The sequence below is a fragment of the Varroa destructor genome, unplaced genomic scaffold, assembly GCF_002443255.2.
Source record: "Varroa destructor unplaced genomic scaffold, Vdes_3.0 BEIS01000005.1, whole genome shotgun sequence".
Taxonomy (NCBI): Eukaryota; Metazoa; Arthropoda; class Arachnida; order Mesostigmata; family Varroidae; genus Varroa; species Varroa destructor.
The window spans coordinates 32272038-32298134 of NW_019211458.1; the positions used below are offsets into that span (position 1 = coordinate 32272038).

General features: G+C 39.7%; 1 protein-coding gene across 4 annotated transcripts in view; it reads left to right on the forward strand.

The window, feature by feature from the left end:
- Nep2 (M13 family metallopeptidase neprilysin 2) overlaps positions 1–26097 on the forward strand; it is a 51360-nt gene that overhangs the window by 18623 nt on the left and 6640 nt on the right. The window contains exons 1-8 of one of the 4 annotated variants that reach the window (XM_022806332.2): positions 1208–1484; positions 1710–1949; positions 12203–12342; positions 20766–21019; positions 22921–23086; positions 23197–23460; positions 23827–23960; positions 25966–26066. In XM_022806332.2, the coding sequence (XP_022662067.1) occupies positions 1858–1949; positions 12203–12342; positions 20766–21019; positions 22921–23086; positions 23197–23460; positions 23827–23960; positions 25966–26066 (1151 nt within the window). In that variant the 5' untranslated portion in view covers positions 1208–1484; positions 1710–1857. Of the gene's footprint in view, positions 1–1207; positions 1950–8133; positions 8292–12202; positions 12343–20765; positions 21020–22920; positions 23087–23196; positions 23461–23826; positions 23961–25965; positions 26067–26097 lie in introns of those variants that run through there. The other 3 variants (XM_022806331.2, XM_022806334.2, XM_022806333.2) reach the window with 3 other exon arrangements.

Consider the following 26097-nt stretch of genomic DNA (forward strand, 5'->3'; position numbering starts at 1 on the left):
TTATATTTGTTGAACAATTTCACCTCCGTTTGATTCGCCAAGTTGCAATAATCACCCTACCTCGGTATCACGTTCATACCCTGTTTAGCGTCACAAAAGAGGCGTAATTGTCAACAAAGTTATATCCTAGCACAGTATACAACAAACTTCACTTTTAAGGTATTCGTATTGCAGCGCGGAACCTTCACTAATTGAACCACGTATATTTGGGCCTTGGTTCGGAGCTGATTCTAATTTTACTTCAAACTAGCGCTGTTCTGTCAAAACAAAAGGTCTGGAAGGGGCACAGGAGGGCGCTTATTTGTGCGTAAGAGGTGCTAGATTCACAGCTAGTAAAAGTATATTTCCCGTTAGAAAGAAAAAAGTCAAAGAAGCATCAGTTTTGATTGTGAACCTTTCTCTTTTAGCTGTGTATATACTTTCTGTCCGACTGTAAAACAGACCGCGACGTAGAAAAAAGCGAATGCTATTTAACCAGAACCGAAGATATACTTCGGTTTTGTCATGTAAAATCCTTAACCATCAGATTTAGGAATACGCTTATCTGATGTTTAGTATCACAGAAATCCACGGATATTGCTTTTTGTATATTGCGGAGGAAGCAGCATAAGAGCAAGATCGAATCGGTGGAACATCCGTAGAGCCTCATGGCCTGCTCTGCGGTCTGTTAGCAGAATGTAAACTACACTTATCTTGCTATGTAAACACCGCATAAGAATATATAATATTTGTCGTCCTATGTCGTTAAGGAAAAGATCGGTCTACTATGTAATGTGAAAGTTAAATTACTATAGACTGACAAAAAAAATCATTCGTTATTCATTTACGGATCCATCTCGTTGCCAGAAGTTCTTCCATTTTCTGTATAGCAATCAAGAAGTATCCATCATCCATGACGCAACATAAACGACGCAAAAAATTATGTACGTCAAAAAGGCCACAATAGGAACATTGCTAATTTTTTTTTTATTGATCAGGACACATCTTAGGATTCGCCTTACAGTTAAGACATAAACCTATCTTGTTTTTAGAAAAAAACAAAGTGTCACACGTTCAGCAAAACGGCTGTAGGCCTTTGATTTGTAGTCATGTTAAACGAAGTCCACTGCACTGATACAAAGAGGCAAGGGATATGGTATGCCCTTTCCCATTGGGAAAGACACGATGCCTTGGACACTGTAATCGCAAATCTAGCCTGGCAAAATCGCCCGCGAGCAGTACCGCATCCGGTTAACTGTCCAATGTGAACGGAATTCGGTGCTCCATTCCAGCTCAGAAACGCTTGGTGGTTGAGTGAGGCTTGGATTGTGCGTGTTTCGACGGATTAGAGTAAATTATTCGGCAACAAACCCCTCGTGCCCCGCTATGTGATTGGTGTCTAGCGTAATTACCTGGTGGTGTAGGCGTACGCTTTCTTATTCAATTAGTCGCCTGCCTGACGTGGTCTAGAGAAGAAGCGCTACGGAAGTGAGTGAACCGAAATGGTATGAAATTTGTTCACCAACTGTGGAGTCGGTAGACAATGGTACCCATTTCCTTTGCAATTCCTAGTTAAAATGCCCAAATGAAGGCGACAGTTTTTTTAAAGAACATGAAATTACAGTAGTATGTGCTTACCGATCTGTTTCGGCCTATGGATCTTGCCTGCGACAACAGAACTAAAGATCGATTTCGCGTGTGTAAAATTCCGGATGTTTTTTCATTAATAGCCGATGGTGGAGAAGTTAAGTGAAAAACAAACTAGTGGACAAGTTCCCATTGCGGTGTTATTTAGGAGATTAACAAACGACGCAACAATAATCGCTGCCGAAGTTACGATATCGATTAAACTAACAACGAAAACAAGTAGATCTTAGGATGATGCCGTCAGCCTCAACAACGATAGACGAAGGCCTCAAAAGTGCACAGACCAGTTCAACTAGTCGAATCATCGCACTTACATCAAACTGGTATGCCAGCAAAACACATTCATTATGATACACACTAATTCTGCGTATAAATTATGGCTGCTGTTGAAATATTTAAGCCGAAAAATCGCTAGTTAGCTCACCATAGATGTACTAACTGCGTCTTTTTTTTTTTGTTTTTTTCGCAAACTAACATTTGTGCTTTCAGCAATTTCTCAATTAACCTATATATTTGAAGCTTCAAATATCGTATTAAATTACTAAATTTATTCGGGATACTAGGAACAACTGCTAGTAATCACCTATTGTGCCTTACAAACAACAAAGTGTCGTCGAGTTATCCTTAGATAGTTATTATGACTTTAAATAGTTCCTGTAAGGCTAGTAGTGTTGAGAAAAAATACATGTGACAGTTGCGTCGTTACGAGGCTGAGTCCGAATCTGAATAAGCACTTCGCAACTTCGTCGAAGTGACCCGAAAAACTCGAAAGACTGAAGGTACGAGACCCCCCCCCCCCAGACCCATACTCGACCAAAGTGTAAAGGTAGCAAACTTTTAGCTAAAAGAAAACCTACGAACAGCTAGCAACGTGAACTTGTGCGGTTTCGATTCAGTTTAATTTAGAGACAGATAGTTATTTATTTTGATTACACTTGTCGTGTAACGTGTGCGTTTGGCGGGGCTGGAAGCAGCGACCCCTAGTGTTTTCGAAATTAGAATTCGTCCAATACTGTGTAACTAGCAATAGCAATTGAAAAAAGTCAGCTTAATAGTTCCGAGTGTTTATTTAACAGTTCATCAATTGTAGATTAGAGACACAAATGGTTACGAATCAAATATCTGGAATATATTTACAAACCAGAGCTCTAGTAAAGGTTAGAACCTAACCGCGCAGTTAACTGTGCGTAGTCCGTCATAACTCGAGTACATAGGAAAGCGTATAGATTCAGTTAAACTACTAACTTTAGGAAATTGGTTTTGCTTGCGTAATGTATGTTTTTGTTCTGTCGTTAGTATTCAAGAAATACTGAAACTTCTACTCATTTGCAAAATATACAGTGCCAAGGATCACATAGTAAAAGGAGTTACTAGGAAAATATGCGCGTAAAATATCGGTAGACTTTGTGATTCAACACAATGCTATCCAGCTATTAAACAATATATGTACCCTACCCATTCTTGGTTTGAAGCTGACGTTTATAGACACGTAAAGATTCTAGATCATGCTATTCTACAACAAACTAAAAAGGCTTAACGGAATTACGAAAGTCAACGTTCGCATTTATTATAAGGTAGCTATCGTCTACAACAGCGGACAGTTAATGGATGAGAAAGAACAGCTAGTTGTCGTACTATTTTGTCCAGGATTAATCAATGTTAATGTAATGTGCTTGTCCGTAGGCAAAGACGCATATGGTGTTCTAGGTTCGAAACCGGGCGTAGGCACGCTCTGTGCGTGCTAAGACAATAGCCGCCTAAAGGTATGCTAAATGACAGTAGAACTGGATATAAAATGGGAAATATTCATTCAGTTAATTTGTTTCTGTCGTTTGCTATTCTGCGATGCCGCGCTTCTTTCTTCAACTTCAGCTGAGAAGAACCTATTTCCGGATATGCATAAAATATGGTACAATACCTGAAACGCAGTGTAGGTGAGCCGGTTAATGCTTGGGAAATAGACGATCACATGGATTGCATATTGCTGAGCATTATAATATATGAATGGTCTACATAAATGTATTTAACGACAGTAAGGCTTGTCGTGTGTGCATATTGCTCGTAAATTGCTTCGGGTGTTCGAGAAACTACTTAACATTTTTTCAAATGTCTGAAGTGCCTTGAAACTAAAATTCTGGAGCTTTTTTGTTCAGCACGACTGAAACCGCGAGGTGCGGTTGCTCGCAACCTCAGTGTGTATCTCTTCATCTTATTCCTGCCGCATTTTATGCGAATCTTCAGAAAATCGTTTTACGTGGATTTTAGAATGGGACTAAGTAAAAAGTTGTTCGGGACACCGTTTTTACCACCGCCTCAGCTATCACAGTAACGCTACATTGTTAGCAAAAAATGTGAATTTGCTATTTAAAAACAAGATTTCGTTAGCTGAGAACACGGACTGTGGCGAGTGTGATTGAAAAATTAAGCTGGATATGAGCAGCAGCTAGGCCTTTTTGTGCAGGGCAATTCGAAATCGCACATATCGGTGTAGGAACGTCCGAAGCTTTTCGCAAAGCCCACAAGCTCTATAGAGTAAAACAATTCTTTACGTGTCTTCGCAGCAAGCTACAATATTTCTTTATTTGCAACATACGAAAACATACTATAATACCGTCTCTGAAACCTTTCATCGAAGAAGCAGTGCGTTCAAACAAAATTTGACGATGCTTCTGGGGCCTGCCGGAGCGATCACTTTGACCAGGCCGCATTCAGCGTACTGCTAGGATTTGTTACCGGCTTCGATGAGAACTAGAGCGTTCTCAGACACCAACATAAATCTATCGTAGATTTATATCTAAACACGCGTGTCTTCTGTCAGAGAATATGAACGACTGCCTTTTACCAATTGCCAGTAACGAAAGTTATCACACTCCAAACTTATTCCCAGAGTGGTAAAATTTAATGTTCAAGATTTTATTATTATTATTAAGAATTATATATATATATATATATATATATATATATATATAATTCTTAATAATAATTGATAATAATAATAATAATAATAATATATTGATGATAGCATGTCTTACCCGAGACACAATTGAAACTTGCCCAAAGTTTAAGCAGAACATTTTCAAAGTGCGGAATCAGCGACTGAAGTCTACAGATGCAGTATGTTTATCTCTTACAAGAACATAAGCTATGTACGCGTTGCACTATCATCTATTATTAACGACACACCGCAATGCATGTCCAAAAGGAGAAACTAGTGGTACTAGTGAAAACGTTCATAACGTACATAGTCCTCTCTTGCGCCACCCGTACGTTCGCTTAAACCCCTCGAGCATACATGACAAAGGAGAAGAGCATGTGTCGCCGTTGTAGGTTAAATAGTCTGTTAGTCACGGAATCAAACCGATGCATATGTATTTTATGGTGCTCACTTCATCCCCAACAGCAGCAGCAGCCGCCACTCGCTCGTGCAGTGATCATCCAGACACGCTGCTTCTCAGTGTCTCGACATTGCGTGAACTTTTACAGCCATGAGGACGACGCATGCGTCTTCCCTCCCTTGTTAGCTATTTACGTCAATCAATCATCATCAAGACAGCTACATTAGACCTCTGATTGCCGCAAATTTTGACAAGCCAGGTGGCATGACACTGCGGTGGATGATCGCTCCGTTGGCAACGACGCTGACCGCGTATTGCTTGTTAATATTGCTGGTATAACTGCTGTTAACGGTGTTCTTATGATGCCGTTATTAGTTGAAGGCAGGACGCTTCGGAGCCCCGCGTTAGATGTCGAGTGGAAATTTGTAAAGTACACTGTCACCGCTAAGAGCAGACGACGCATCCGATGAGTGACATGAAGATGGCCAGGACCAGTACAACTATAGCGATTTGACCTGCCTGCACCGGACCCTAGTACTTTAGATGTGCCTGGACCACTAACAAGAGATACTTGAAGAAATGAACCTAGCACAGCGTAATACAAATATGATAATAACCAAATTATTTGGCTACCTACGGGCAGGGCAGTGAGCGCGTTGATTAAGATGGACGGATTGTTATTGTTTTTCGTTACTATCTTTAAAATTTGCCGTTTACTATTTTCAGCGTTATTTTAGACCCGGTAAATATTGCCAGTGAAGAATAAACGCTGATGACGAGAAAGCCGTTCCGAGAAACGATGTAATAATGGAACTGTAATATGCAGTGGTCTACAACGAAAGCAGAAATACTAAAATGTTGTTAATTTTATAGATAACTTGGAAGTAACGTTTGGTCTTAGAAGCTGTGTGACCGCGAACTTTTGATCGTATTTATTCGCTTGCCTATTCGAAGTTCTGTTATACTACAAATTTTGTCTTCCTAATAAATGTTGCCTGTTGGTTGTTTGGCGTCATCAGCTGCAATTTCCAACGATGAATTGGCGATGATATAGATTTTGAAATGGTTGCTAGCGCTATAAACACCGTGACTCTTTGACCTTCTGTTACACAGACACGCGCACGTGAATGTCAAACGAACCCACATTTAGATGCTCACAACGTCCAATATCCGGTGGATAGTAATAGTGGGCTCGACATCACAATTGACATGTTGCAATTGTAATTGGAACAGCTTTTCGAAATCCAGCAACACCCATTGCCGCTGTGCCGAGATGTCACCGGCAAAGTGAACAAATGCAAATACGCGTTCCAATATGTTTATCTGCTCACCGTTTACAGCGCGGCCCGTCGCCGTCATCGTCGGAGGGACAGCAGGCGAACTGATGGGTAAATTGCGGCACCAAAAAAGTCTACAGCGTTGTTTTTTACGTTACTAACAGTTCTCGCTGTTGATGTTACATGAAACAGATAGGGACTGTTGGGTTATGATTGTCATTACTGCATTAACATGTGCATAACGCTAATCTTCCGATCCGATTAATGAATACGTTAGGTTAGGTTAGGTGTGCAGTTAATAGAATGTAGGGGGTGGAGGCCAAAATATCCTTGTGTTATATCTAACCGGGTTACGAGAATAGTGTGGGAGACTTGTTAATTCATGCAGAAAACGTACACGTGTTCACTTTGAATAGTTTCTACGGCAGCGGCAATCCTTTAGTGTCCAAGCTGTCATTTGTTATCGCGACTTATCGACAGGATGATCATTGTAAAGTAAATGCTGGACTCTTAGATGAAAAAGGACCAGTCTTCCGAACGCAATACGAGGAGCTTAATTACCAGTCGAGAATTGTCAGCTGCGTATTGTTGGCTTTAGAAAGCCGACTTGTTAGAGATAACGAAATGGGACACACTTGATAACACTTGAGCAGATACATGACAAGCGTATAGCCTTTTTGGTTTACACCAATAAATCAGGCAAGGTGATTTCCGTTCGCTTTGAACTCTGGTGATTTATTATTATATTTTTGCCAGCCTACGTTGTACGAAGCAATACATAAGAGCATTACGAAAGCGTAAGGTTCGAAAGGATTTAGGCAGTATAGTTTGTGCTTAATCACTGCTTAGTCTTCAGCAAGATAAATCAAATATATAATCGTAATCGTGCTTCAAAGCGGCATAAAACTTGTTACATAATTCAATATAAAAATCGTATATGTTCCCTATATATATATATATATATATATATATATATATATATATATATCAGAAACGCGTATATATAAAAAAAAACATTTATATACATATATATAAAGCATACGTCTCTATTTTTATTTATTTATTTAGCTAAAGATGCAAAACATTCAGATACTAATATAACAGTGTGGAGTTAGCGTCACTTAGGTATCAGTAAATATCGTTACTTAAAATATACGGACAAATCGATGAGACATTTAACTGCCGTTATTTATTGTTTTCATCGAAGAGTTTTTAGTAGAAACCGAAAGCATATCTATGTCTAACACGTTTTCATATTATTGAAACAAAGTTGAAAACAAATCAAAAAACGTTACTTCTATCAAAACATAGTAATGCCATACTGACGAGATTGGCATTAATATAAAGCAGGTCCAGTAGCTATATTCAGAGCTAGGGTCCTTACCTGTGAGTGCTCCAATCGTGATTAGGGTCTATTAATATTGTTGTTGTTACTACATATTACTATTACTTCCTCGAAAACAATTAGTTGACTGTCCTGAAGCTTTTATAACGAAGAGTCGAACCGCTAGCCACTGCTGTTTCTTTCCTTTACTACAATTCATTAATAACTATTAGATCGCCTGGGAAGTAATTTCGGAAGCTTTTTAGACACGTTTTTTTAGCTACTTTATTTGGGCCTTAGTACGTTTTCTCTCTGAACTACTCTGATTCGGTTGCGCTACATGAATAAAATGTTATTTCCGTTTACTTCTTAAAGAATTGTTTGTACGATGAGACTGTGTAATCGAAACACTGCCTATCTCGCTACTTCCTTACTGGGAAATATGTAGCTGTAACAATGAGGACTGTGTGTGAAAAGCTGAATAAGGATCAGCAGCACCTGACAGCGTTTCAGCGAAGGAACCCATAGCGCTTAAAAGCTGTATTATATGTAAATTTAAGCTCCAGATGGCTGCATCAAACGGATAACAATAAACTACAGACGACGTCCGTTGGGCCGAAAAACCTCACAAGCCTTATATAAATCTAGAAGCTAGTTGTGCTATTTTTGTGAAGATTCGCTTTGGATTGGAGAAATATTCTAAGGATTCAGGAGGTGCAAGAAACAGCGGTAAGTGATCTTGTTGTATGACAATAGTTGACCTCATAATGGGAGAAAAATTACTGGCTAGTGGTCTCGCAATTAAGTCAACCCGGTGGGGCCGAGTTCCTTTCATCGGCCTATCTCATAACGGTTTTAACTCGACAGACCTCTGAGTGGGAAGTTTTTTACGTCTGGCTTACAAAGCAGACCTTAGTAGATCGAATTATAACTGTGTAGCTTAATAAGGCTTCTACAAGTGAGCCTAGCAGACTTTGCAATCGATCATTTTTAAACTAGTGAAGCTAAAATAATGATTTTTTACTGCGTTAGTGTTCTCCTTAATTTTTCTATGCACGTGTCTTAGCGCTTTGGCAGATTTCAAATAGCCCATATGTGGTTTCTATACTTATGTATATATACGGCAAATTCGCACGAGCTGGAGAAACTATAGTAATGACATTTTGAGTTCAATTAAAAGTAACACTAATTTGGACACCGTAGAATAAACAAGAATGCGTCTATTTATATATGTCGGGACAGACGCGCAGGGCACAGTTTAGCCTCACCGCTAATTACTTTTCCTTTTACAAATGTGAAGTATATATATGTGTATATAATTAAAAAAAAAACTGAAAGAAAAAGCTAGAAAATATCTTAGTTACTCTTTTATTACCAGTAATTCGTGTGCAGTTAAGTACGTACGCGTGCTTTTTCTATCACCGTCGATGTTGCTAGCAAGTTGTTATGTCGTTTTAAATATATCTGCATAATATGTAAATTTAGAAGCTGCGTAAAAAAGCTCCACCAAGATCGCAGTTAGTCGAAATGATCGTTTTACGCGATGTAAGGGCCTGTGAAATATTAGAAACCTCATAAGCCTAGCTCTGTTGAGATGTTCATCTCAACAGAGCTAGGCTTATGAGGTTCAATTTCAACAAAATGTTCATTGACATAACTTCGTATTTTGTTATATATTTGTTGACTTTTGAGTCAGCGTGTGCAATACGAACAAATTATGTAACAGGTTCTATATCTCTCAGTTGATTTCCATATTCAAAAGTTTGTCGGCTTGATACGTAACGGCCACTAATAATTGAAGTATAACGGCAGAAAAATGTAGTTTCGAGAACGCGGTGTTCGAACTGAAAGTCGAGTTACCCCGGCAGTTCGTGCTCAAAAGATCTCGAACAAAAATATCAATATTCTATCAAATTGCATACGATGCTTCCTAGCCTAGCTTTCAACGGCTCACGCGTAGCTCGCGCATGTAGGCACTTATACAGTCAAATATGCCGAAAGAATTACATTTGTTTTTTGAAATTTGAATTTCGAAACGCGACCTTTGGCGTTGTGCGACGGCGAATGAACAACAGAACGTCTAGCTGATAAGGGCGGCTCGGAGGCTATATGCCTTTTTTCTCCTTAGGGCTTACTTCCTTTCGTGGAGTAACTCAACTATGTTAAGTAATATACACATCCGAGATGCTCTATCATGCATTGCTATGGGTTCGACCGCTACTATCCCTACAAAGGGTTCTGGCCGATAACGGAGAGTTACTGTGATAGGTTCCTGGCAAGTCGTCCGGCAAATAACATCCTTCAAGGTATATCTGAGGGCGGAATCCCGTTGGGACCTTTCTGTGAAACACTTCTCGGGTACCACACTTGGTGAGTTCTACGCCATGCTACTATTACCCCGGTGAAGACATGGCCTGGCAGTGAAATGGTCCTTCTGTATGCCTCTTGTATTGAGGTTTTCCTTCTTAATATCACATAGAACTGCATTTATGCTATATAGCAAACTCACATAAACTGAAATAATGACATGCTGATTTTTTCATTACAACTACTGACTTGTACACAACAGAAAACATTGATTGTATTAAGTGTGAAGACCGATGCGCCGATTTGTTTTCCCCCTACAAAAGCCAAGCTATTTAACTCTAAACAAGTGGCTAATAACCCCCAAAAGTGAAGACCCCACTGGCTTTGTTGTTAAAACTAGTACGCTTTCCTCCATTACTCGACTGTGTGAAAAATATGATATATTAGGCGTTGCTACGAAATGTGATCGTGAAAGCCATTTGCTGCTTTGCTGCTAAAATCTGAGTAGATATCTCTGGCCAATCGTTTTCCAGCTGAAGTTAAATATTGCTTTAAAGTTATTTTCTACTTATTTTGTCAGCCTACACGGTGCAAGTTATCAATTGGTGCCAAATAGGCGGGTCTTGGAAAATACTGAGCTTGTTGTGACAATATCGTCTTTGTCTTCCTTTCATTATTAAAGTGTATGAGAACAGGGACTGTCACGATCGTATAACGGCTGCTTTCTCAATCAGCTTTATAAACCATAGAAACAGCTAGAGAATTTTAACACAATATCGCACGCTAGACCTTAGAATTACACCGCTAACTAAGTGACTGAAGTTCCTTGCATTGCAGAGCACATTTCATGTTTAACGGCCATGAACGACCGTTTCATAGCAAGCATCATTTTTTTCACTGCGTAAGATTCCAATGCTAATTACCGAAAATAGGTCTACGTAAAATAGGACCTTGCACCAAATCACAGCCTTACCTAGGCAAATGCATCTTTCCATACGAAAGATATTATTTAAGTTTGTTGACACGGATATAGTCTTCTAATCAGAAAGAGTAGAAGTCCAACGTCGCAGCCTACGAATAGTTGACTTTCTCCGACTGTCGGCTAGTAGCAGTTTGATCAAACTCGAAGACTGCTGAAGATATCAGTGTCGCTGTTGATCTTGTAAATATCCTCGGGATACATTGGTTCGCAAGAGCCGCGATAGTGTCGCGTCGCTGCTGCCTCGTCTATTCTTTCGAGCTCTGAAATACTGCTTATTAAAGTCGTAAGTTTGGGTTGTGAAGACTTTTGTTTTGTTTCGATGAATTTCGAGGGTGCATAGGCGGGACAGGGGTAGAAAAGTGAGAGGGGACACTTGAAGAAGGGCAGCAACGGGCTCGAAGACTGAGTCGTGATTGTTTTTTTTCAAAGATGTATGTCTTTATACTTGTTATCACGTATCAGCAGAGATGCTAGGCTGAATAAGTCAGGAATCGTATAGGAACGGTTGACATAAAACTAAAAATTGGGAAATAGGCAGACGCGAAGATGCCAATTTGCTTCAATGGCGTTTTAGCGGATTTCTTTGTTTTGCAGCAACTATCCTTTCCTGTATAGGCTTTAAAAATATAGAATTCGAGTTGAATTTATACAGGAACTGGTCAAGCGCGGGACATAGATAGTAGTGACAACAAAGTTAATGAGAAAATCATCTTTATATACATTAGTGTATATGGTTATCATTGGAGATTTCAAGATGGCTGCCTACTATTAGTCTTTTATTCAGTGCAAAAACTCTTTTACATATGTATCCCATTGTGTAGCGTCATATTTCTGCTAGTATGGAATCCCTTCTGCAGCATCAACTAAAGCTGCATAGTTCTTGATAATACTTGCTACTTGGCTCTGAACGGCTTTTTGACTGTTTTATTTCAGGATGTATTCGTTGCTGATGCAATCTTTGATTCGCTTGTTTACAGATACTTTGGTGGACAATTGTTATGTTGAGCTTGTGTAGATTATCGGTTGTCAATTTTCAAAGATATCCTCCACTGTCGGCCGTAGATAAGATCGCAACGGTATTGCGTCACAATATCCATTCCTTTCGTACAAGCCATTACTGTCCGGCTTTTTGTTTTCTTGTGCTTTACAATTTGCTTTACAAAAGTCTGAACAATTCGATTAGAAAAGTGTTGCCAGCTACAGTACACACAAATTTCGAAGTCCAAACATTTCATAGGTTTTTGTGAGGAAATACACCTGAAAGTCGTTTGATTCAGTTAATAGTCAATTCATCAGTAATATTTCACTAACGTCAATTGGGCCGCTCTTCCTATCACCCATTTTGTTGCAGGACTTGGCAATCTTCCTGGTGGGATCGACGGACCCGGAACGAGCGGACACTCTGTGGGATAGCTTCTGTTGCCGTGGCGATGTTTCTGGCTACAGCGATTGCCTTAGCCGTTGTAGGGCATCAGTACCAAAACATACTCGGTGAGTAGTAATGATAAGACAAGCGTCTGCAATGCGTGGAAGATGCTTTACAGTCTATTAAACATGGAGAACAATGATTCGCTACTTTTGGCAAGGGTGTACAGCGGAGAAAAGTCTAAAAGGTAATATAGGCTATAAGCAACTTGTTATATTGATGAGCATGAGTCGATGTGTTAATCAGCCCTGGTCCAAAGCGCATCAGCGGGTCATTGGGTAACTGTACAAAATACAATTTCGGGCTATATTTGCAATTATGACAAAAGCCACGTTTGTCACACAGATGTTGAATGCTCCGCATATATTTCATGAACGGCTATTTTTCGTAATAAAGAAAACTCACCGTAGTGTAAATCTAGTAATGTGTCTCTCATCTATATGTTTTGAATAATGTTCGTTGATGATTTCGTTCACCGTTCGATGTCCTGAAGAAAAAAATACGATCTTTGTCGTTTTAGTCTACGCTATAGTCCGAAGCGAGGTGACGTACGCTCAATCGTCTAGTGGCACAAGTTATTCTCTTATAGTAAAACAAAATCCGGGACGTACGTAAGCAATTCAATGACGTATTTTTTTTCTATGTCATGGATAATGTTCCATTACGGAAACGCGTTTTAGTTCCATCTTCATTTTGGCTTCAAAGGGAATATTCAGTGCCAATCCCGTTGGGTTTGTGTTCACACAGTTGAATGTACGATGATACTGGATTACGGTAATAGTTTATTAATGAGAGTACCGCAATGAAAAGGTCTTTGATAATCAAATACATGCATGCGCATAAATATCCGAATGAATAATTCTGATGTGTGGATAAATCAACGTTGCAACAGCTGTAATGTCGTTTGTGTAGTACGAGAAGACCTGGTGAAGAATCTGAAATCACATAGATTCAAAGTTGTATGTAGATGCACTTCGTTTTGTGCTAAGGGCTGGCCGTCTGAAGCAACACTGCGGAGATACCGGATGCGAAATCTGAAACGTAAATATGGATCCTTTCTATTTTTAGAAAGTTTGAAGGGCTGAACCTCAACAGACCGCAAAACATCAAAGGGAACAATGTAACGGTTTCGGTTTTCTACATTAATTGATTGAATGCACAATTTTCGCTGCTGCTCCAAAGTAACAGTAGAATAAGTTTGATTATAGCGTTTTAAGGAGAACCATGCAGCTAAGTAAAAATTACATCTGTCTACACAAACAGGCGCACATAGACACCGTACAATGCTTTACACATTTCACACATTGATACCATTGCGTTTGCTGGCAAGTTTTGTCGTTCACCCTGCTGACTACATAGCTCTTGACAATCTGTGCTTTCAACCATTGTCAGTAAGTTAACCCGGTGGATTTACCCGTAACATGAATCTACCCATAACTGCTAATACTAAATGATAACTTGTCTCGCTCCTTTGCTAGTTATTTTATGGAAAATAAGCTACTATACAGAAATAATAGGATTCCGCTGAACTACTAATACACCAACATGTTTGTTCTGGGCGGGCTTACATTGCATCTGTTCTATTTACATAATTTCAATGTTATGACTAACGGTTGGCTGCTAGAGCTAAGACAGGATAACGCCGCAGAACGACAGACTCCGAAAATTTATTGATCAGCAGTAGCAACCCCTGTTTCGATGGTGTCAGGATACGGCAGGACATAGTATAGTACAGAGTATCACAACATATGTAGGTATTACTCTAGGCCACTGCAAACTTAGGATAATACACTTTACGATGTTTGGCGAACAAGTATTGACCGTTTTTTTTTTTTCTAGCCGCATAACATATCAGAGTCGCGTCATATGAAAGTTGGCAGTAATAGATGTGCCAAAGCTATTGGAATGTTTTTAAGCATACTTCAGATAGAGCACCCTGTCAAAGAAGTAAAATTTCTGCAAAAGGTCGCTATATTTTATAGTTTTGATTCAATAGAGGCACAGATACGAGAAAAAAAAAAGTGCTATTTATGGTCAAGATGCGTTATCAAAGAGACAGGTCTAAAGATGGTTCCGAAAATTTCAATGGGAAAGAGTACCTCGTGGTGGTCGCCCAACTATCAAAAAAAAAAAGTTGATGTTAAAATAGAGCAGATCTGATACGTAATTAGCCACGACAACGGTAAGGAGTAAAGCCTATACCATCAAATAATTTGAAACTACTTAAGAAGAGGTAGGCACAAAAAGATGCTTTGTGCCACGCGGATTGACCGGAACTCATTTATTCACTCGATCGTATTTCGATCTGCAAGACTCTACAAGAAAGCAACGAAAGCGGCTGAGAGAATGATGAAAAACAGACAACACATAATAATGTACAATTGCAAAGATGTTCTCTACATTCTGTAGCAAAACCCAAATTAACGCCAAAGAAAGTGATGCTATGCGTTTGATGAAACTGAAAAAGGATCGTGCACCACGAATTTTTGTATTTTACCATTGATTCGGATCTCCATTTGCCGATATATCATACGAAAACCTATCGAAAAGAATCGGCCGAAACGGGTCTTCCACGAGGATGGCGATGACCTCATACACTGATAAGAAAATTGAATGCATCTGCACTATAACCCTCTATAAGCCTCTGTAAAAGCTTCACTGAATGTTAATTTAGTTCTAATGGAGAAGTGCAAAACTCACTTGTGACAATTTTCCGCCAAGAAACAGCAGAAGTTCTACGGTTAATTACGCTTTCCGGTAGATTATGACGTTACCAGAAGAATGGTAAAAATTCAGCGATCAAAATGGCGCATACTTAGTTAAAATATTAAATATAAGCTATATTATATAATTTTGGTTTGAAAACAAACAATACTTTTTCGGCACTCCAGTGCTAAGGGGACGCTACAGCTGATACTATTAGCATATACTAATGCATTATTATCATTATGATGATCTCTCTAATGTTCAATACAAAGCGAACGAGTATGTAATAATTGAAAGCCATGAACATTAAACGGACCTGAAATTTAAGGTCAACACTTAATATATCGGACTATCTATTTCGGAAGCTGGTTTACCATTGAATGGGCGTACCGTTGTATGGAGACATCGGGTGCGGGGTTAACTAGCTAATGTAGGCGGTCGTAGAGGGCACTGCTGGACCCGGGTTATCAATTAGAGGTCAGTTACAGAATAAGAGTCAGATAGCTTGTCGCACTCACCGTAAAAAGCCCTCTGGCTTATTCTGTGGCACACGAATGGCGCTTTAGTGAAAAATCGTAGTCTGTACAGAGGATGGATGGAGCGAGTTAAGCTTTTTCGACGTTTTATTAGTTCACTACAATTCTGCAGTAATCATCGATACAAATAAGCCATATCGTACATGCGTAAAGATAAAAGCAGAGCGCACTGTTTTCAGATTTAGCACACTGTAGTTTTTCTTACAACGTTTTGACGTAATAACAACGGCAATACGAAATGACAGAACGATTTTGTTCAGATAAGCCCGCCAATTTAGGCGTCATTAAACACATCTTTTTGACGTCGAATAAAAATGCAAAACATCCTAAGCTTTGGTTTATTGCCAGATACAAAACGTGTCTACATTAACTGCAAGTGTAGCATTTGGGCCGAAATAGATTTGTCAATATTCGCTATTTGCGAAAAGTATTGAAAGTCAATAAAACTAGTTACTACAGTATCAAATGATTCATGAAATTCAGCTACTGACGCTTGATAAACAAGCTGATAATCTGGTGTTTACGCGTGGCGCTGCTGTCTCTCTAACTTCCGAGAGCACTAATCCTTATGTAGATTGCAGACAATTACCAATGCATCTCTTTGTGATTTTGAAGGTTTCAAGGCTAAAATTGTCACAGCTATAAACCATACATATTCCAAATTCACGAACGCTATATTGGCACATCACACTCACAGGAGGGATCATTCACCAGCAGATATTTTCCCAGTAATTTTATTGTAGTTGCAACCCGAGAGTAAAAAATATCGTATTTTATACACAATTTCTAGGATGTATTATGGGTACCTGGGCTAGTGCACCTGGAAGACTGAGTAAAAGTGGGCCAAATGGCAACTCGGTTTAACACACAAATCTAGGTTCACCAGCGGATCTGTGTGTTCGACCTGCGACCAAACTGCCCCAGCGTAACACACTGTCATTCTTCTTGATTTTAGCCCTACTAGTCTCCGTTAGCGATGCCAGTTCAAGTGCATTCTCAAGCATCACCTTAGTCTAAAAACCCTGCCTCAAAAAATATTTGTCGAGTTCAAATTACGTGGAGTTTGAAACCCTGTGTCAAAGTTCGCCTGCTTTTTCTTTTGGCAGGACCCTTACGAGCGTCTGCTTTCGTACATACTCTGAAGAAGCTTCACTTGATAACGTACTTTGTCATATCAAAACTCTTCTAGCTCTCTGACAGCTTGTTCATTTTGCAATATCGGGCTATTGACCTATAAGGCCCGTATATTTGCGCAGAAGGGCAGTCTTTCGGTTCTCTGGTTCCTTGCTGTATTCTGTCGCATGTATGAAGTTTCTGCTTTCCTTCGGTGCGTCGTGCGTCACTGGCGTACGACCTGTTGCCTACAACTACGCGTACAACTACGTTAGAATACATTTTATCGACCACGATCCATTAGTTTAGTTCTGCACTCAGTTTACTCTCAATCGGAAGACGCCCATAGAAACTTGCGTGTGGTGTAACTCATCAGCAGAGAGTAAGGTTCATATATGTTGACAACTACCACGTCAGTTGCTACCCTAGGGTGTAATTTACCGGGCGATATTATAACCCTTAATGCCGAAGCTGCGCACGAAACAGATTGGAGTGAGGACAGCATAAAGGTTTACCATCTAATAATTATAATCCAATGAGCTCGGCAGTGTCGAGTACCTTGAAATCCTGATAAGGGCTACAACTCAGTACCGTGTTTAGTTGTTGTTCAAATAACATCATTAAGATGACTTAGTGCCTCGTTGGCGTTATCGCTATTCGAATTAGAATAGTCATAGACTTCTTTGGCTATAATTTCTACCAAGGTATGTATGTTTAAGGCGAGCACCGTTAAGTGTCTCGAAAAATAACTCGTTATACCGATATAATCTGTTATCGCACGTATAGTTTCACAGAAGTGAAATTATTTTCTGTGATGTCCATGGTAATACCATAATATCTTGCCAATATGGTTTCTGGACGAGAAGTATTGTTCGCACCTCTCCGTTAAAACGAACACCATTGCAGAGACTAAAACAGATGATAAACTAGTTGTACGAAGTCTGGCTATACGGCAGGTGTATCAGCATTTTGTAAAATTAAAATGAAAGGGTCTTACTTTTTGTTCGGGTGGTAACTAAAGTTGTATCTGGTCTGCATTGAAACAATAGAATACGACGATTTTTTTCGTCGGTCGGTTACGCAGTGGCTTGTTGTAATTTTGCTAGTTATTGATAGAGAGGGTTCGATGCATTGTTTTGCCAGACGGAAACAGCATGCCCTATTTCCACACATAGGTCTAGCTTATTTGAGGTCGGTCTGACGTGTGCCATAGATCGTATACGATGTTTATTTGCATATCATAGTCGCCTGTGATCTACTTTTCATTACCCAGCTTTCAACCGCTTTTTGAAGCCATTCTCGTTGCACTTCTGTAGAGCTTCGCAGAAGGAAAAATCGATGCAGGAAATTTTTTAGAGTCATTTCACACTTTTTCTTCAAGTGCTTAGAGACGATTTGGGCGTTTAGTTCCATGCGATGTCTAGGCCTCCCACGTGATGTTCGACTTCAGCAATAACTGCATTAACTAATACAGAGAATGTCTTTCACATCAACCTTTCCAAAACAACCGTCTCTAAGCCTTCCTTCAATGATACATCCTGGCTATAAACAGCAGAATTTTTTCACGAACCTGGGCAACATTTGTACCTTTATCGAAATGCTATTATAAAGTACGACGAATTTTCACAGAAACCTCACTTATCTTCTATCTGAAATCTGAGTAAAATTATTTCAGCACTGTTAGCACATCTACGACTGGTAAAGGTCAGCCTGCCAATGATCGCAATCGAGTACGCAACCATAGAAGCAAAATTTACCCTTCCTGCAAAAATGCATATTACTTGATCTGGCTCTGATAATCGTACACTCTACGATAGTTTTTCAGAGGATTTGTTCTATATTATATTATTTTAGCAATAATACATCACTTCATACGGGTTATGTTACTTAAATTGTGATTTGAAGGAACAGTGATAAAGTAAACGTGGACCATGCGACGTTGCACGTACACGTAACTTCATCTGTACGAGATATTTCCGTTTTTTCAAGTACTCTAGTCCTTAGACTTGATCTCTTGCTTGAGTCAGAAAGAGTTTTCGCTTAGAAAACCTGTATACATGAACATATTTTAATTAAATAATTATATATGTTTAATAAAAACAAATGTTATTTTCAATATAGAATGAGGTTCTTCACAAAACAAGCGGCCGTGCGACGAAGGTTGGCAGTGATCAATAAAATGATCCAGCTAAAAAAATTAGTATGCGATAGCAAAAAGAGATAATGTCATTCCAAACAAAATGTAAAACCAAAGAAGTGTGGATGTACGACTCGAGTTTACACCTTTCCTGCCTAGATGTTTTATATATATTTCGTATTTAAGAGAAAACAGGTCAATACTTTTAGCTTATGTTTTCTTTTTCAGATTTATATGTCAAGGATCTCGGCGGATTCTTGTAAATTAGCTCTAATGTTAAGCTCAACTTGGTTCTAGTATGCATCGTAGGGCCCGATCACAGTGGGTGCATGCTGAAAGGATTTAGTAGTGATAAAGAAAAAAAAGTACTCGATTATGCGTGAGTCGGTATCATAGTGGTTTTCGCCACTGACAAATCATGATGTTACGAAGAAATCTTTGACAAGATTTTGAAAAAGATTGATAATATCTGTCAATCGTAGGTATACGTTTGGTCTCTAAGCCAGGCAAAAGAAGGGTTTCTTCTCTAGTCGTAAACCGAAGCCAAGAGTCGTAAACCGAAGCCAAGAAAGACCCTCAATCGCTGCAGAATGTTTTGGGCAACTGGCAACTACTCGTTATTTCATTTAATCTTGTATTCGACTGAAGTCAATCATTTCGCACTGGGTTATTTTTCTAGTACGCAACACCGATCGAGGGGGTTTCTGACTCCATGACCTATTTATCGCCTATTTAGTTATCATTGCATTACTCACTCCAAATTACCTTTTAATTACGATCTTCGTCTTGCCAGAGTGTAACAGAAATTTAAGCAATATTGATATTTTGTTGTTATTTGTTGTGTTATTTGATTGCTTACTGAACAAACTACTGTTACTAATTATAAGGTAATTTATTATATTCACCTTAGTAAGTCTACAATTTACACACAAATCAGGCACAAATGTCCATCTGTTCTGAAGTTTCTACAGACGACACACATGAATCGAACCTAAATCGCCAGTAGGTTCAAAACCGGGAGTTGCCACGCCCTGAACAGGCGTCTGAAGCAATACTTAAATAGGGCAATGCTGGACGTAAAATTTATGACCCTATCTTGGCTAGTGCAATGTCCCTGTGCTGCCTCTGAATATGCGACGAATAACGTCATAAAGCTACAGTGACAGATCGTAACGTTCCATCCCGATACCATAAGTTACAGGAAGAGGCGTGCTGGCTTGGAAAAAAAGGAGGTGATTCGTATTCTGTTCTATTGATAGAAATATCCGCGCTCGTCGAATAGACTATGGACAGAAATCAGGCCACGAGATCAATCAAACTGTGAAAGTCACTCGAGACTAGCACGTTGCGAAACATGGTACCCCTTACAGCGGAATGCATGTTGCATCCGAAATTAGCATATCGTTATGATGGTGTCGTTTTTTTTCCGTATTTTGTAGTGTTAACCGATAGGGAGTCATCAAGTGAACCGAAAACGATCAGCATCAGAGTGCGTTAACCTCTTCGGAGGTGTATCTGCATTCGGTGAGGCAACGGATAAAATATGGAATATGTTTCTCGTTTGAGCGGCATATCATTAACATCCTGTTTCCAGGGGGTATCTAATTTAATATCATGGATATTTCTCGTTTTAAAATTTTTACCGCGCGGAAAGCAAGTATTCGTATAGAATTTCGCTAACTTCGTATAACTTACAAGCAAAAAGGTTCTGGTTGGGTAATATTCGAACGAAAATATAGATCGAGTTATCATCGTAGGCGTAAACGAGGTTATGTAGTGAGGAATTCTAAGTTGATTTAGAATCGAACGTACAAATGAATCAAATTGTACCTCTAGAAATGCAACGTTTCAAGTGAGGCATACATTTACATTTGTTTTTTGGCATATATACATGTTTGACTAGCGCACTTATACCACCATCAATTTTTACGTGACACGCTACCAATAACTAGTCTTAAACTACCGTGTTTCTTACTTGTTTTTCTGGCTTTTCCAGCTCAACGAGGCGTAGCTGTGCCCGGTGCCATTGGACACCTGGTGGCCCCGCTGTCGAGATCACCCAGCGCAGCGGGTTCAGTAAACAGCGCGTTAGTGCGAGCTGACCCTCCGAAGGCCGCTATGTCCAACTACGAAAATCTCTGTCTTACCCAAGGTTGCGTAAAGGCTGCAGCACAGATTATTGAAAATATGGACCCAACCACAAATCCGTGTTCCGATTTCTATCAGTTCGCCTGTGGCCAATGGATCCAGGTTCGTGCCGGATAAACACAATGATAATTTGCACCCTTTCTTTATGGATAGTTGAGATATAAGCGTTGACCAGACCAATCAAACTAAAAGGTTTCTCTGATTTAGAGGGCAACACTTTGATAGAAGAGCGTGATATAAGTTAGAACTCGAGCAAAAGTAACAATGCTTTGTATTTATATAAATAAAGTTTATCTGGTAATTACAGTGTTGACATAAAGCAATCAATTTCCAAATGGCGCATGTTTTGCTGCGAATATCCCTGTTATTTCGGGACATATTGAAAAGCGAGAAATATTGAAATCAATTTAAGTATTTCGCCATCAGCTTACGCTAGCTTTGCGCTATATTTGAATTGCATACGAGACAAAAAATTACGAAGCCTTAAACCCTCGAACACATCTAAATACAAAAGTAACTCGACTTCGATAAGAACAAATGCTTCTTCATGAGTAATTACGTGTCCGCCTCATAAAGATAATATCTAGCAAGCACAAGGTGGTCGGTTCTGACTAGCAAATTTTCTTGAAATGTTATGAAAACTTACGACTTTTCTGCATAAATCTCTACATTGATTATTGCGAAGTGGGTCACTAAGCGCTCGGGTTATGACAATACGGCATCGCTCTCAGACAAAGCTGCTGATAAATTAGAGAGGCGTCGTCGGTTATCCATTTTTATCTAAATTTAAGCTGATACGCGCAAATATTGCCCCTTTTTTTTCCAATGCATTGCCCATACGCGTATTGCTTTGCCTAAATTACAAAGTAATGTAGCTTTCACTATCGTTGCATTAATAGAAACAACCATTGCATGAATTCCGACACTGCCTATGGGGATACGTCACATATGTGCTATAGCGTCGTAGTAGAGAAACCATGAACTTTTGTTGCCCGACCTTTTTAGTTGTTGTTGTTGTTGTTGTTACTATTTTTACTACCCAATAACTATAAGCACAGCTTCTAGAAGTATACTACAACATTTCCAAGCTGTCCCAGTATAGATTTTATTGACGATTATGTACTTGTTCTGGTCCTTCTAGCGTCTAACCGCTGCACTCGCTTCTATCATGCGCTGTTGGTGCGATCAATAATGTATAATATATTCAGACCGTTGCGAAGCAATCCGTTATGTGCAGAGGCGTCGGGTTCGTGCAAAACATAACAGTATCATTGGCAACTATTTTTTAGCAACTATTCGCGCAGCAACAACGGCCGCAGTCTGATCGCCGTGACCGTTACCACCGACTGTGTACGCGGCTAGCTTTTTTTGTAAATTGGCCGACCTATTATGGTGGGCAGGGACGAAGGCGAATAACGAAAACTGAAAGCTAAACCCGCCAAAAATAGCGTTTCAGACGATTCGATGATATCTCTATCTAAAAAGCGTCGGACACTAAACAGCAGTCTGCGATTGTGTTGTTGTGGCTATCACTTAAATTGCTTGACAGACGATATTTGGCCATTGTTTATACAAACGAAACGAAGCGGAATTATAGTAATCTAACTAAATAGAAGAAAAAATCATTCCATATAGGTCTGGGGGATAATAGACTAGGTTGTCGTATTTTGTCTGAAGGAAAGCGTCTCGTAGTAGGAGACGCTGATCGGGCGATCCCGCTCGTATATCTGCTGGAGTGCTGGCTTGTATTAACGATAGCGTGTGCATGCAATCATTAAAGTAGCACGCAAACAAAAGTAGTTCTTAGCTAAATAAACGGCCCTTTACTCTCGTACGTATTAGGGTTTTGACAAAACATAGTGTTCGACATGTTGAAACTGCTGGAATTTCAATAATTTACTATGAGTGTTATTGTTGTTCGACTCGCTATAGATAAAGTAGGCGTGCTGTGTTCAGCGAAACGGTGATTTTACCATGATTACTACACTGTTCCTCCATTTCAGAGGCAATCGATCCCTGACGACAAGTCATCCATAACCCAGTTCTCGATTATCCAGGACGAATTGGACGCAAAACTGCGTGTCATCGTTGAAAAACCTGTCAACCCGAAGAAAGACCAACCTCACGTCGTAAACCTTAAGAACCTCTATCAGAGCTGCGTGAACACCAGTTAGTACAGATATTATCTCCGAAACATTTTCTGCTTGGAGTCCAATAGTGACATGGGAATCATGCGCACTCGGCGCTCGCTAATGTTTCAATGTGTATTACCTATGCAGGCACTCTAGACAGGCTTGGAGAAGAACCATTGCTGAAGGTTCTTCGAGAGCTGGGTGGTTGGCCCGTCGTAGAGGGTGCGAACTGGAAAGGCAACTCATCCTTCAATTGGCTGCAGACAATTATCGCGTTTCGTAAACTCGGCTACTCCCACGACATTATTTTCGATCTAAGTGTCATCCCTGACTTCCGCAATAACACAAAACACCTCATCGACCTCGACCAGGCAACCCTCGGGCTGCCTGACCGTACATACCTCCTTAAGGGTGCGTATGCAAATTTCAGTTCAATTTGGGCCAAGCATTCATGCGTGCGCGTTTGACTCGCGTCTTACCGCGAATCTTTGCATAGCCGTTTTAAAAAAGAACTTCAAGCTGCCAACTTTAGCAGGAATGAAAAGCAGGAAAGTAGAAAGCGGCCCATAATTACTGCTCGGTTATCGATGCCTGCAGATGCGCCTAATGAATTTACTGTGAACAGTATTGAGAAACATGTGGCCAAACAAATACAGTTTGAAACTATTTTAGATTTGAATTGATGGTAGGCTTTCGAACAAGCTTGAAACGATTTCAAGCAATTCCGACAACGTCTGCCAGATGTTTCGTCCTTTTCACATGTGCCTTATCTTTCAGGAATGTCGGATTCTGTTGTGAAGGCTTACTTCAAGCTCATGACAGAAGCAGCCTCACTCCTTGGGGCCAAGAATACAGACCAAACTAGAAAGGAGCTCGAGGATGCACTTCATTTCGAAACAATGCTCGCTAATGTAAGTCCCCTAATGTAAGTTTTGCAAAGTGTAACTGGTCAATTGGTGTCATTGATGTCTCTGTACAACCAGTAACTTCATATTTAGAGCGATGTTTGCTACAGGGACCTGCTCTCGTCAGTAAAGTTACTGATTAAATCGATACATGCAACACGTCATTAGTAGAAAACGAAAATTATAATTTTACCTGCAATTTACGAGCTTGTGTCCATCGCGTGCCTAGATTTTTAGGTTTTACCTAACTTGTTTTTTTCCGAGTAGAGCTGCGCTGATAATTTCATTTTGCGGATGCATGAGTTGCTTTATTGACTGAGCCAGTCGACAACAGTGATTGCCTTATAATATCGTCTTAATTACTGCCTGATAATTTCTTCTTATTCATTGCTCAAAAATTTCATTTATATTTGAAATCAGAGCAGTCGACCTTTTTTGCTCCCTACTATGTTGTATAATATATTGTACTAACTTGAAGATTAAGGTCACGTCGGTATCCGGTCCACAGTCTTCTAAATCTTCAAATTTAAACGACACACAGTAAAATGTCAAATTTAAACTATGGACGGGATGGATTCAGGTGGCAAATCATTTTAGGACTACGTAGACTGTTTCATTACGAAGGGTTCACGCTTTGCCCTAGCAACCGTAATAATCGCGTACATCATCGTCCGCTAATCCCGTTTAGCTAAAAGCGTCATGCCCTCATAGTGCTAGTTAGATTATATTCTAGCTATTCTTTGTTTGATATTGTGTGCAGAGTGTTCGTGCAAATTTCTATGGCTACTCAATGCACGCTAGCCTATGCTGCTAGCGCTATCAAGCTTCGAATTAAATATGGCACGATTATGTCGATTTAGTATTATTATACGTTCATGTTTCTATAGTGAAAAGGTACACCCATCCACGAGATATGCGTTCAACCGTATAAGTGGTTCTATGATGTTCCAGTACGATGGAATCGTATTAGCTAGGACGTCTAGGAGCAGAACCGACTCCGCACTTAAGAATAAATTGTTTACAGCCTAAATACGATGACGTAGCTAGGTTTAAACGATTAGATTAGGATTAAATGGTTAGCAGGTTTTCGAGTAAATTCAAAGCTGAGAATGAAGATCTCATGTATTCATCGTCGTAAAATAGATTTGACAGCTGAGTACATACCGCATATGTGCCTTGAAGAAACCTTATTTGCAGGCGGCCAAAATACCTCCCATTCATTCGTGTGAAGTCAACTCGGTCAGTAGCCATTGTAACATTGCGCTGACTTGATTACGCCTTTTTAGTTTGCTTGCCGTGCTCTCAAGAGCTCCCGTGCAAAACATACTAGTCGTATGGGCAGAAAAAACTGCTATCTATCTAATATCAAAGATCAACAACAATGTATTTCCCTCTTACTGAGGAAGGAGTATATACAGGTCAGTATCCACGAAGAACTCGGTCGAGTCGAAATTTCGAGGTTGACGCATCGTTTAATAGCTAAGTAATCAGGTTGTTTGTTACGAATACAAACCGGACAACACCATCGGATTTTTCACTACGTTAGAAAACATTTTGTAGGTGAACAGGTTCATATAGACAGCGTTTGGGCAATTTCTGAGCAATTTTCTTCACAATGTGCTATAATGCAGAGCACCACAGAATCACAGAAAACGTATCGGAAAGCCGTCGAAAATAGCATTACTAGACACACTTGTATATCGCTTAGTTATGAACTAGTATCTTGTATTGTACATGTAATGTACTGCTTCGGATCAAATTCAATCAAATTATAATATCCTAATGACCTGTTTTAATTTAAAGCAGCACTGGGAGTAACAATGAAATTTTAAAAAAATATATGCGCTTTTTTAAAGGGTTGTAAACAAAAAGGGTTCAGAGATGCCTTTGACTAGAGTTATGCGTATAAATAGTTGTCAAGCCTAATCATGTTCACCGATGTGTACACGCCGTTAACTTTCAAGTTGAGCGTCTAACTTCTATTTGTATATGTCTATGTGTCTACTTGCAGTATTCGCTTCCCCGGGAGGAACGCCGTAATATCTCCGCTCTCTACAACAAAATGCCCCTTTCTGAACTCAAGAAGTTTTCGCCAACTATCAACTGGGACCTGTTCGTTAATTACCATTCGTTTACTATTCTC